Source organism: Etheostoma spectabile, chromosome 12 (assembly GCF_008692095.1).
Source record: "Etheostoma spectabile isolate EspeVRDwgs_2016 chromosome 12, UIUC_Espe_1.0, whole genome shotgun sequence".
NCBI lineage: Eukaryota > Metazoa > Chordata > Actinopteri > Perciformes > Percidae > Etheostoma > Etheostoma spectabile.
Genome location: NC_045744.1, coordinates 11,788,331 through 11,801,839, shown reverse-complemented (window position 1 = coordinate 11,801,839; position 13,509 = coordinate 11,788,331). Strand labels below are relative to the sequence as shown.

At 39.9% G+C, this 13,509-nt stretch overlaps 1 protein-coding gene across 1 annotated transcript; it reads left to right on the top strand.

The window, feature by feature from the left end:
• The first annotated feature begins 1,697 nt into the window (after positions 1–1,697).
• LOC116698539 (oxygen-regulated protein 1) lies at positions 1,698–11,952 on the top strand. Its single transcript, XM_032530499.1, is given in 7 exon segments — positions 1,698–2,028; positions 3,506–4,192; positions 5,395–5,554; positions 5,885–9,489; positions 9,553–9,861; positions 9,912–11,646; positions 11,649–11,952. Coding segments are annotated over 6 exon segments (6,552 nt in total). The 5' UTR covers positions 1,698–2,028; positions 3,506–3,517; the 3' UTR covers positions 11,717–11,952.
• The last annotated feature ends 1,557 nt before the right edge of the window (positions 11,953–13,509 follow it).

The following is a 13,509-nucleotide window of genomic DNA, read 5'->3' as shown; positions in this document are numbered from 1 at the left end:
AATTCAACTGGGCTTGGGATTGTGGTGGGATGTTATATTTTATTACTGATTATTGAATTATGTATTCATATACACCAACTACTTTATTAAGAAAATAATTGCCAGATTGATCGATAACGAAAATAATAAGTCTTTGCAGTCCCAGTTTTGTCACAAACAGGGATCACAATTAACATTCAACAACAATAAACAGGATAGGGAAGCAGAAAAAAAAGACTTAAGCCATACAAAATGTATGTATTTTAATCTGACTAGGTCATATCATTAAGGTTTGAAGCCAAACATGTTGAAAAACACTGATAAAGGTCCTTGTTGAAACATTAATAGTGTCAGTACTTGTTTGGCACTGTTGGCATGTTCAATCCTGGAACAGTTGCGGGTACATAGGGTGTAAAAATAGTTATTTTTCTCCAGGCAGCAGTTGACAGTTATCCCTGTTTTATTAACTGTAATTACCAGTCGGTGAACAAGTTTCAGTCTCGCTAAGGGCCTTTGGTAGGACTTCTGGCTCTTGATGAAGGCATGTATGTTGTGCAGATTAAACCTGTGATCTTAGAGTAGCAGGAACTAGGCCATGAAGATGGCACACTGTTGATCTACTGCATGTATCTGGCACTGATTGACTCGCTGATTTGGATCTTACTAATCCAAACAGATCAGCATGTGACATAACCACATAGTCACTGAATGTTAGGCAATTACTGCAATAGTATTGGAATTAACTGAGCAAAACATGTAATATGCTGCTAATTACAGTGAAGGAACATATACAATATACAGTACACAAAGGCAAAATACTGTGCCGAAAATTCACATTGTTTCATCAGTTTACAAGAGCTAATGGTAACACAATAGCAAAGGTAACAATTAAGCTTTTATTTTATTCTTATCCACACTTTGAATACATGGTGTAACAGAACTGTTCCATACATTGGATATATTTGACCTACACAGGCCCTTCCACCATTATCCAGGACACTGCATGTTCTCATTGGAGGTATTAACAGATTTTACTTGCACAGAGGCAGTTGGTAATTGGCCCAGTGTCTTGTAACTGCAGTATAGTGACACAGCTCTTACAACTGGATACAAGTAAATCATTAGCCACTAAACAAAAATTTACAATATGGTAAATATTTGGATATACAGGGTTGGCCTTCCAAGTTTGGATACAAAACTGCAGTATTTCCAAAATTATGGTCACATTTCTTAATAATTACATCCACCAGGATATTCAACACGTGCAAACACTGATGCATTGTGTGTTCTCATGGTGGATTTCCAATACCTGCTGTGAGGTAAAAGTGCTCTCTTAAGACCCTGTTCTGCCTCATGCTGTCAGCAAGTGCGCAAAATCTTTAACCTAATCCCTATTAGCCCAAGACTTTTAAAATCTGATTATGCAGGCTGCTTGCAAATGAGAAACAGTCCTAGCCACCTGTGGTATCTGTAAAGTAAAGATGTACTAATATCGTTGGACCGGGAGAGGTCATTTACCTTCATGAACTTTCGCCATTTCTACTTTACTTTGATTATTCTGGTGCTCACTAATCATTTTACTGTACTCATTCACTCTGTTACTTTTTCTCTTTTTCTTTTTGTACAAATGCAAACTGAGAAATTCAAGGCCGATGGGGCAGAGGACTTTTGTAACATTTCATTGTTATTATTATTATTATTATTATTAACATTTTTTTATAGAGAATTACAAGATAACATTAGCCGTAATATAATACGGTCGGTTGGCCAAATAAGATTTAAATCCTACAATATTGCCATCCATTTGTGATTGAATCTTATACTAATAATAGTTTTGTCTGCAGCAATACAGTTCCTCTGTTTCCTTCATTTGTTATCTTGATATGCTGATTAGGTGTGAGCAAAGATTAAGCAAATTGGCCCTGATGTTGCATGTCCCAAAATAGCCCTCCAACGCTACTGAGAGGCTTTGACCAGCGCTCGGAGGAATAACGGATGCACACTTTCTGTTGTTAGCCGGTATAATTAAGGTGAAATGTGAGATATACAGTAAGTCTTGTTCATTGCATTTCTCTTGACATGTTTGTTTACAAGTCAGTTATTTTTTATAAGTATCTACGGGGTGTAATTTGTCTGATTACTTGATGTTTCAGGTTGTGTATAAGTCGGTCTACATTTAGTTAGACTTGTGTTCACAGTGACAATGTGGGTTATTGTTTAAACATTAATGATGTAGAATCTGTTATTTAACATTGTTCTTCAGACAGACTATTTTCCCTTTACGGAAGATTATTACATAAGTTATGTAACTGCTAGAGTAGGCTAAACAACAGAGGCCCTGTGCTCTTACACAAGGTGTTATCTCCTAATGTAGTCTACAAATGATGCTCTCTTCAACTGTGCTGTCTTTATACCTACTAATATTATGTGACTATAATGTCAACAACACCTATGTTATCTTTTATTGCATTAATGAATCTGCAAGATATTAATATTTAAAAACACAGGGACATAGTCTGTATGCTTAAGAAAAAAAGCTTAAGCATATTACTGTACATTTAATCATTAATTTACAATTTACATTACAATGTATACATGTAATTTACATTGACCATGCACAGTATGTCGGCGTTACTTCCGTTAAAATGTAATGTTGTGCATGAATGTTTCTAATTGACTTTATTTCCTAAATGACACAGTAAAAGTATTCTGCTTACAATGTTGTTTTGAGTGCTCATGTGTTCTCCATTTTGAGATGACGATGGACAAATGTAACACAAATTTCTCATCACTGTTTAACTAGATCTTTTGTGGTGATTGTAAAAAATCTAAATCACAACAAGGCAATTAGTTTTTTGTAATGATTGTTAAAGAGTTTAGTACTATTTTTGGGTAGGGCCCCTTTTTTGATACAAAATCACATCCCACACCAGTAGACAACCATTTGTTATCACAAGCTGGTGTACATTTTATTTTGAAAAGAAGCAGTGTGAATCTAAATGTGATCGTATTATTTGTTTAATGTTTTTCGTTCAGGATTATGGGAGGGTGCGAATGGATCCATATGTAAACTGATATTTTGACACTCATCATAGAGCTACTGTTCCATAGGGAAACTGAAGAATAGGCGATCCCATTTGCCTCAAGGCTCCTCAAATGAAATTATTTTACTTATTTAAGAAAAGTAAAGAGGTTCTAGGAGTTCCTTAGTTGCACTTTTTATAAGCAATGCTAATTTTTAGATTTAATTGAGTCTAATAAGTGTTTAGAGTGCTGCATTTTAAGGAAAAGCAGAAAGTGCATCCCTTTACACATGTAAGTCCAACATGGCTGAATGGTCTTTGTACAGGGCTCAAGGGGAAAGGTAGACAAGATTTCTAAATTATTATCAGAACTACGATCTTACCTGATAATCAGTTTGACACTCAAAAGACAAAGTGGAGCATCACATTTAATCCACAACTTACGTAGTTTGAACAGTAACAAATAACAAAAAGTTCTGTCTCTCTTTTTGCTTTCTTTCCAGCCACCTCACAATATGAGCAACACACCCGTCCAGGAGGAGGCCCAGGAGCCACCTGCTCAGGAATTGTCCGCCGGAAGTGGGCAGACTTTAACCTCCCGACCCTTACAGCCAACCTCTGAGCACTCATCTTCTAAAAGAGTATGTTTCTACAAAAGTGGTGACTATAAATTCGGTGGGCATCGCATGGTCATCAATGCCCGCACCTTCAAGACATTTGATGCTCTACTAGACGCTCTGTCCAAAAAAGTGCCACTGCCATTTGGAGTGAGGACCATCACCACACCTCGCGGGACCCACCTAGTTAAGGCTTTAGATGGCTTGCATGATGGGGGATCTTATGTGTGTTCGGATCAGAAACGGGTGAAGCCATTTAACCTGGATGAAGTGAACCGGCGCCAGGTACCATGGAATACTACCAGACCTTTCAGCGAAGGGCGGCGAAAACGTCAAAGACCCCAGTTTGGCAGAAGGAATGAAGTCACCACCAACAGACCAGCAAATGTCACTGATAGGGTGGCAGTACGGACACCAAAGAGGCTTGTAGTCATCAGAAATAAGGATCCTACTGTTAAACGCACAATTGTGTTGCAGAGAAGAACAGCACCAACATTTGATGCTTTACTGGATTACCTTTCCCAAATTTTGCAGTTCCCAGTGCTGAAAATCTTCTCTACAGATGGCAGAAGAGTAAGTATTTAACAAATAAAGAAAATGGAGAATGACTGTGGATCAATGCAGATTTACGGCAACTCCTTTTCAGCATTTTAAAGAGTGAAAAAAAAATCAATGTTTGACAAAACACTGTTCAGCGAGGAGTGTTTACCTCCCTCACCCGCTTTGTTAAATAGGGAGGAGGATGAGGGAGAAAGGAATAATAGTATATTAGTTTTTGCCAGCTGAAATCCAAACACAACTGTTCTACTATGATTTTGCTCTGCTAGCTGCCCACTAGCTACAGTTACAGTGCTTATAGTGATTTTTATTGGCTCAAGGTTAGTCTTAAACAATATTCCTTACAAGAAGAGAAACAAAGTGAATTTTGATTCAAAGAAATACTCAAAAGTTAATTTCCAATTAGCACCATGCTGTGTGAATCCATGGTACCTCTGCTGTAACAGTTGTCATTGAATATACTTTCCTTATAAAGATCTTAAGGCTATTTTAAGCAAATGTATGTCTGGGTTACAAAAATAGGATAGTCTTATATATAGTTTTTTATACAGTACACACACAAAACATTGAGTTTATCAGATCTTGATAAAACAGACTTAACTTAAGGTCCAATTACTTGATTGCCCCAGAGTTTTCACTTTTGTTTTCAAAGTCTAAAGAAGCATCAACATTTAGAGGTCGTCAAGAAGTACTTGATGGAACAATGAATTGTTTTAGTTGTGAAATGTCTGACTGAGCTTTTATTGAAGCAGGCTTTGAAATAGTGGGTGATAATCTAGTCATGCCTAACTAACTAAAACAAACAACTGTTATGGGCTTACTTTTCAATCACTAACTTGTATTTTAGGAATTAGGAATCAAGGCTTTTACCCTGTTACTTTCCACTTTATAAGTCTTCCAAGAAGTGCTAAGAGGTCCTATCAAGTTCTCTACCCCCTAGTGATAATCCTTCTTGCCGCGTGTCCTTTAACAGAACATGCTTCCTGTTAATGCAAACCTTTAAATGCATCTTAGTCCTCTAGAACTGCCTTATCATCTGCTTTCTCTGGTCTGTTTTAGGACAACTTGTGGCCCAAAGAAATGTCAAGCATTTTTTTATGATGCAAATTGAATGTCTTGTTTTCAGTTTACATGTATTGGGAGTCCAATATAGTGAGAGATTGGTGACTAGACTAGGGTCTAGTGTGTAATGAAAAGTGTTTCTGCTCCTCTTTTAGGTCGATAGTCTTGCAGGACTTATCCTGTGCTCTGGAGTTATTGTGGCAGCGGGCAACGAGCCATTCAGATTAGGAAACTACAGTTTTCCAGGAGCGGGGCAGATGGCACAAGTAATGTACATGGATACAGTGGAACCATCTATGTTGCAGCCCAGAACTCGTGAGTGTTAACCAGTTCATTTTGTAAATTGACCTTTGACAGTCCTAATACAAAATGCCTATGTGCTCATCTTAGTATTTAGGATAGCATAGCCAGTAATTGGAAATTCAAAGAACACAAAGAAAGGATAACCACTTGCACTTACACCCTTTCTAGTGTTATCTAACTGTTAATTATCTAACTGATATTTATGGTTATATCTATCCTAACCAACACAATATGAATATTCCATTAAGATTTAATAATGTCCTTAATTTTTTTTTCTTCTTTTTGTCTCTCCCTCTCTTTTTCACAAACACCTGTATTTTCATAAAACATCTTCAACCAAAGAGAACAACAAATCTTTGTCGAGTGGAAGAGGCTCAAGGAATTTTTCCTTATCATCAGAGAGACATATTGTCAACCAGATAAAAAACTCTCAAAATGGAAGCCCAACCGGCCACCTGCTTCACCACAACGGCTCATCAACAGAGTTCAACCATCGCCAGAAATCAATGGAGACACATGGAACCGGACGGGTAGATAACGAGCATCATGCTGACATTGTACCTCAGGACGATGACATTGAAAAGTCTTTCCGTGTGAATCAAGATGGCAGCATGACAGTGGAGATGAAAGTTCGTCTGACCATTAAAGAGGAGGAGATGCTCCACTGGACAACCACACTCAGCCGCTCCAGCCTTAGCAAGGGGACAGTTTGTGCCTCGATATCTGAGTCGGGCAACAGCTCACTTGACTTAAACAACGCCGTTGCCAAAGATTCCTCTAGCTTTAGTGAAAATGAAACAAAAGTGGAGAATCATCCTGGTGGAACCAGAAAGGGCGTCTGCTTTAACGACGAGCGAGCAAATGAGGGCTACACTTCCATGGCCTTGGGAAAAGCAAAAACTAGTTTCAAGTGCACTCCTACGCCAGGTCCTCGGCAAGTTACAAAGAAGGTATCTGTTGAGAGTGTGAAGACAGTGAGAGAGTCAGGGGTTCAGAAGAGCACACTGGGACATTATTCCTACATGGAGAGGACGGCTGGCGGTGAGACAACTGATGGATACTGTGTTGTCAGACACAGCAGCAGCAGCAGTAGCAACAACAGGCCAATCCCTAAACCTCGGAAAACAGCATCTGTAAGGGCAAGCAACAAAGGCTCCCACTCCTCTATCAGTTCATCAGGAGTAGCTGAGGTCCTTCAAATACAGAACAACGGGATGGAGGTTACAGAGACGGTGATGCATATTTATGAGAGTCAAGGCTGCTACGACAACTATTTTGCAAATGAGAAACATAGCGCAGATGGTGAACCTTCGCAATGTTCCACTCCAGTGCCAGAAAGTAAACCATCCATTGACTCAGGACAGCGTTCAACCAGCAATGATTGTGATGTAGATTTTAGCTGGCAGCCACACACAACTGACTCGCTACAAAGACAGAAAGAGGAGATGTTATCATTGTCATCAGAGCCAACACCAACACATGAGATCACTGCAACAAACTCCCAAATACAGGAGACAGTAAGAAAAGACAAAACTAAACGCGAATCAAAGAAAAAGATGATTAAACCCGCTCGGAATCCAAAGAGTTCAACTTCAACAAGCAGCTCGGGTAAAAAACAAAAGGAAAGGATTGTAAGCCCCTCAAATAATAGCAAACATTCATGTCCAGACAAGCTCAGCAGCAATGCCAGTGTGGAAAAAAAGGCTTTAAGTTCATCAGAAAGTGCTAGAAGTGGTCAAAAGAGTAGAGGAGCAGAAAAGCCTCAAATTAAGAAAGTGAGTACAGATGAAAAGACACCCAGGAAAGATGAAGCCTTAAAAATGACAACACCTAAGAGACAAAACGTGAGTAAAGCATCTGCTAAATATAATGGCCATAATGTAAATACTCCAACTGGAAGGCCTCAAATGAAGAAGAACATGTCAGACATTTTACAACCCAAAAAATCACTTTATCCTGACAAAAAGACAATCATCAAGCCCAAAGTCATGACTGGAAACAGAATACCATCACCTCAAAAGTCTTTACAGTTAAGTGAGAGTTTTTCAATGCCCACTCTCAATCCTTCACCCTCTGAAATCCACCAATATGTTGAGAGCTGGTTGGAGAAAGTCAGCCCAGACCCAGTGCCATACACTGAGGAGGCCATCACAGCTGAATCAGAGCCTCAGACAAAAGTTGTGTTTCAGATAGGCGGTGATTCTGAATTAGATGAAAATAGTGAATGCCAGACTCAGCAGGATGAGCATTACCCATCGCCCGGCGAGGCTGTCAAGGCGTCAGCGTCCTGTCTATCAGTACCTCATTTTCATGGAACTCTGCTGCACAACGAACGATATGCGAGAGGTTTATGTGCTTCAATGCCGAGTGTCAGAGACAACCCTGTGCACCAGGAGAACAGACTGAGGCCACACAAATCTGCAGAGAATATCGTTCCAGCTGACAACGAAGCACCTTCATCTGAATCCAACATTTTGGATTCGAGAGCAAAGATAAAACCTGTCCTGCGGGAACTTTATTCATCTATTCACTGTATCAGAAGTTCATCTGAAACCAACACAACATCCAACCTAGAGAAGTCCAACAGCCTTCCTGATTTCTCAACACAAGTGGCATCAGTGTTGGGCTCGTCATGTAAAGCCTTTGTGTCATTCTTATCAGTGATGACTCTGCGAGATAACCTAACAGGATCTGCGGCGGGAGACTGCATCCAATCAAGAAGCCCCTCAGAGGCCATGCTGATGGTGGAATCCCTACAAAAGATTTCTGCCATCGAGGACGAGGAGGAGCTGAGGGCAAGTTTGACGGAACTACAGAGCAGAGCATCTTCTCAGTTCAGAGAACGCTGGAAAGATTTCCAGATTCGGAGGGAAAGGCTTGACAGTGAGCCGCTGTCTTCCAAAGTTTCAGAAACAGAATTTGCCTTGGATCTTTTCTCCGAAGTGGGTGATGCATTTGAGGATCTCGACGAGCTGATGGATGAGCTGAATATGCCGCAAGACCTCAGAGCAGAGATTACTTCAACAATCCATCAAGCTAAAAGTTTTTACCCTGTAGAGGAAAGCACTTTTGTAGAAACTGAAAGAAACCAATCGGACTCAGAGGAAGATGTGGAAACATTTGTTGAAGAATGCAACGATGAAACAAAACAATCACCTGAGCCTGATATTACCTGCATGGCTGAGGACACTGCTCAAACAAAACAGGATGATGATAAGGGTGAGATAGATAACTTAAAGAAATTGCAATCTGTGTATACTCAACAGGCCAAGATGACGACAGAGTCAAAGCAAGAACCTGATAAAGGATCAGAAAAATCCCAGACAGAAAGAGATGAGCCCGTAACAGAGACAGAAAAGGACAAAGGACGGAAGAAAGAAGGGAAACACAGAGAGGATATGGTGGTGAATGACAGAGAGGATGGTACAGAAGAGATAGTTTATGATAATGAGGATGGTGATGGTTGTGGTGAAGAGACTGAAAAGGCAGAAAAAGAAGATGCAGAAGAGGGGTCACTGACAGAAGTGGATGTCAAAGGAGAGGAGGAATCAAAAAAGGAAAAGGGAAGCGTAGAAAAGGAGGATGAATCTGTTCAGGAAGTAGATGGAGGGGCAGAGGGACAGATGACAGTGGATGAAGAAATGCAGAAATTAGAAGAAGCAGAGGAGGGATCAATTGATGAAGTTCAACAAGCAAGAGAAGATGATAGTGTTGAAGAGACAGATGAGAGAGAGGGTGTTGAGGAGACAGAGGAAGGGGAGTATGAGGTTATTGAGGAGTCGGATCAAGGAGAGGAAGTAGAAAATATTGAAGAAGTAAAAGAGGAGGAGGAGGAGGAGGAGGAAGAAGAAGACAAAGCAGATGAGGTTATTGGGGAGCCAGATGAAGGAAAGACAGTAGGAAATATTGAAGAAGTGGAGGAGGAAGAGGGAAAAGAAGCAGATGAGGTTCTTGGGGAGATAGATGAAGGAGAGGAAGTAGAGAATATTGAAGAGGTTGAGGAGGAGGAGGAGGAAGATGAAGAGGAAAAAGAAGCAGATGAGGTTATTGTGGAGACAGATGAAGGAGAGGAAGTAGAAAACATTGAAGAGGTTGAGGAGGAGGAAGAGGAAGATGAAGAGGAAAAAGAAGCAGATGAGGTTATTGGGGAGACTGATGAAGGAGAAGAAGTAGAGAATATTGAAGAAGTTGAGGAAGAGGAAGATGAAGAGGAAAAAGAAGCAGATGAGGTTATTGGGGAGACTGATGAAGGAGAAGAAGTAGGGAATATTGAAGAAGTTGAGGAGGAGGAAGATAATGAAGAAGAAGAAGCAGATGAGGTTATTGGGGAGACAGATGAAGAAGAGGAAGTAGATATTGAACAATGGAGGACAAAACTGAGTTGGTTAGTGAGGAAGACAATGAGAAGGAAAATGAGGAAGAAGAGAGAGAACAAGAGGTGGGGGAGGATGGTGAGAACGTTGAGGTTATACATAGAAAAGAAAGGGGGACTACAGATGAGGTAGAGGAAGAAGATGACATTGATAAGTATATAGAAGAGGAAGAAAGGTGCAACGAGGGTGAGAAGAGCAGGAAAGAACTGGAGAAAACAGTAAATAGTCGTGAGGAAGAATCAGAAGAAGAGAACGAAGTTGTAGAGGAGGTTGAAGAAAATATGAAAACAGGGCAAATGCTAGATGAAGAGGAGAGGGAAGATGATGAAGAACACAAAAGTAATGAGTTAAATGAGGGGTTCGGTGAGGATGAAGAGCAAGAATCAAAGGATGGGGTACAGGAAGAAAATGGTACTGATGATGCAGACAGTATTGTGAGTGGTACAGGAGGTAAAACCCTACTGGAGGAGGCCTATAGGCAGAGTAACTGTGAAGAAGCAAATGGAGAAGCAAAGGCAGCAGATCACAACACTGAATCATCAACCAAATATTCCTCTGAGGGTCAATGTGAGGATGATAAAGGTAATGGAACAGACACTGTTAATGAACTTGAAACAGACGAGGGAGGGGAGCCTCCCGAGAAAAGAAGCAGCAGTCTACACCATCCAGCGGAAATATCACAGGAATTACTTGACTTTGTTAATTCTGCCCTGCAGTCCTCTTCACTTATATTCACGTACGACACTCAAGGGAAAATCAGGATAGAGCCAGATAATGCTCGAGTTACACAAACTAAACAAACTGTTATTCCAAAAAGTAGACAGGATGTTTCGTACGGATTAAAGCGTCTCCCGAGCCCGAGCACTTCAGATTTGTCTGATTACAGGCCAGAAACATCGGAGAGTGGTGGATATAAAACTCAGGAGTCTGTAGATATTGTCACTGAGAGTGGAGAAGAGGGTTCTCCAGTCTGCAGACGTAAGACTGATATTCCTAATAGGAGAACAAATGCGGAGCGAGCTCACTCCAAACTGTCTGTTGCAACTCATACAGAAGTCTTTCAAAATGCCCCATTCAAAAGTGAAGGGAGTTTTTCTTCCAACTCAGGCACAAAAGCCTCAAAGGAGGATCTGTCTTATTTCAGTGCTGCAAGCTCACAAAAGGCAGATGCAGAACCTGCCACAGAGACCACACAGAGCATTGCTTTCACCTCAGAAAAAGACTCAGCTGATGGGGTTCTGATCGACCAAGGTAGATGGCTACTTAAGGAGAATCACCTTATCAGAAAATCACCTCCAGTCTCCCTGGGAATGTACAGTCATTTAGATAGCACATCTACAGATACAGGTCAAGCGAACTCTAGCGAAGATTCCCCATCGCATTGCAAATCCCACCACTACCCTCTTGAAGCCATATCCTCATCAGAGCTTGAGGAGATGGCAAAGCCTCTAACTCCAAAGTGCACCTATTACAACATGCCACATGGAAGTGATTCTGACCCCTTTTTGGACGATTCCAGTGTCAAAAATGGGAAAAAAGATGCAAGTAGTGTTAAAGGGAAGGGTTTCAGGGTGTCACCTATGATTGATACATCTAAAACCTGGGCAAGTAAAAATGGTAGTCTGTCTTCATTTGCATCAGTTGAGTTTAAAATGCAAGATAGAAAAGTTCATCCTGAGGGGGAGTCCTCAGCTGTGGCAAAGGCAAGACAGACATCTAGTGGAGGAGACGTTCACTGCAATCACAAGACTCCCTTGACAGGCTACCTGTGAGATGTGGCCAATACTGCCCCATATTATAAAAGCAGGACATTTATTTCATAGAAATATTCACACACACTGGTCCTGTGTGTGCTGTCCGTCTTGGCTATGGTTATTTTGTTGTAATGCAGCTAGAAATGTTTTGTGTTTCCTCAAATAATCATGAACAAAAACTTTTCTTACAGCCCCACCGGACCTACAGACATGTGTTTGGATTGAAGAGAGTTGTGCCTCTAATTCATGTTTGAATAAAATCAAAAATATACGTTTAAACACATTAACTGCAATGCTGTGTTTTTGGTGGTGGCTGAGGAGATCCATCACAAAGATAATTAAGTAGCCTAAGTAATTACAAAATCAAAAATAGAATATATATATATAACATTATCAGCAGATGAGCAACTTTTAAAAACTTATTTTACTGATTCAATTCTCCTGACTGTACATCAGTATATAAATATTACAAGTAGCCTATACAAGTAGCAAAGTCACTGGTTTGTCATTGAATATAGTGCAATACATCAGAATAAATATGCTATTGTAACTGCCAAGGAAAGCAGATTTGATATCTTGTTGTATTTTTTATAGCTTGTTTGGGTTTTAGAACTCTGAATCTGTGCAGTGCATGTTTAGTGATTAAAACAGTTGTGGATCTCTGAAGGTTTTAACAAAGCTTTAGTATGCCAATTGAGAACTGTTTATTCTGTGACAAGAAAATTCCTAAATTCATTATAAGGCAGCTTCTAACAAAGCTTGATTTAGCTGTAATCATTTAAATTCAATATTCATGTTTCTTTTTTAGATTGTGTCCTGTAATTGTAAGAAAACAGCTTCTCTGTAACTCAACTCCCTAAGTTTGTAACACAGCTGTGTGCTAGGCTTTCTGTTATAAAACACAATCGCCTTTATTTAAGTAAAAAACCCAGGTCGTTTAAAAGCAATAACACAAATACTTTGCTCTGAAGGTATTTCGAGAATCATAAAAAACTGCTCTTAGCACCTGGAAGACAAAAATATTCTGACTGCTGAACAATAGAAAACTATTAGTAACCTGTTCACCCCTTGTTATTTATACATTCTATGGTTGCAACATGTTGCAACTTCCCTAATCAAAACAAAGATGGCGGCCCACCGGCTACCTAGATAGTAAACGGAGTCACAACTTGGAAACATATTTTTTTGTAATTCAGCGGGTGGAATATCTTGTCATCCAGATGGTTAGAAGAGAACTTGAGGATTCTGGAAATATCATTGAAATGGCGGTAGGCCTACGTGTTTTTACACTACCTTCTGGGGGTTTCCAATCATTGGCAGTTCGCTTCAGTTAGCTAGCTAGCTAATTATCTGTTAGAGAAATGGATTCTGTGACCCCGATGTATACTACTAATACATAGGGGGAACAGAGTTTAAAGAGAGTGAATATTGGACTAAACCCTACATTCATCAGGTGGACACATATGGACTCGACAAATTATTGCCATTGTTGCTCTGTATCTACTGAATGTGTAGGCTACATACCACCTGCTAACTAGTACGCCGTATTAGCTTATTTAAAAGGTATGTTCACAACCTATTTCCGCTGCCCTCATGTGGCCAAACCATAGACTGTATATTAATATTAAAGGTGTATGGGCCCAACAGACATTAACTGATAACTTTATGACATAATCTGTACTGTAGATGTCATTTAGGTAAGCTTTTCTTTAGTCTGAGAGGAATTTCTGAAATGGGGAAAATGCTGTGCAAAAAATTCAAATGTTGACTATCTTTCTGAGTGTCAGTTCAATTCAATTCAATTTTATTTATAGTATCAAATCACAACAAGAGTTATCTC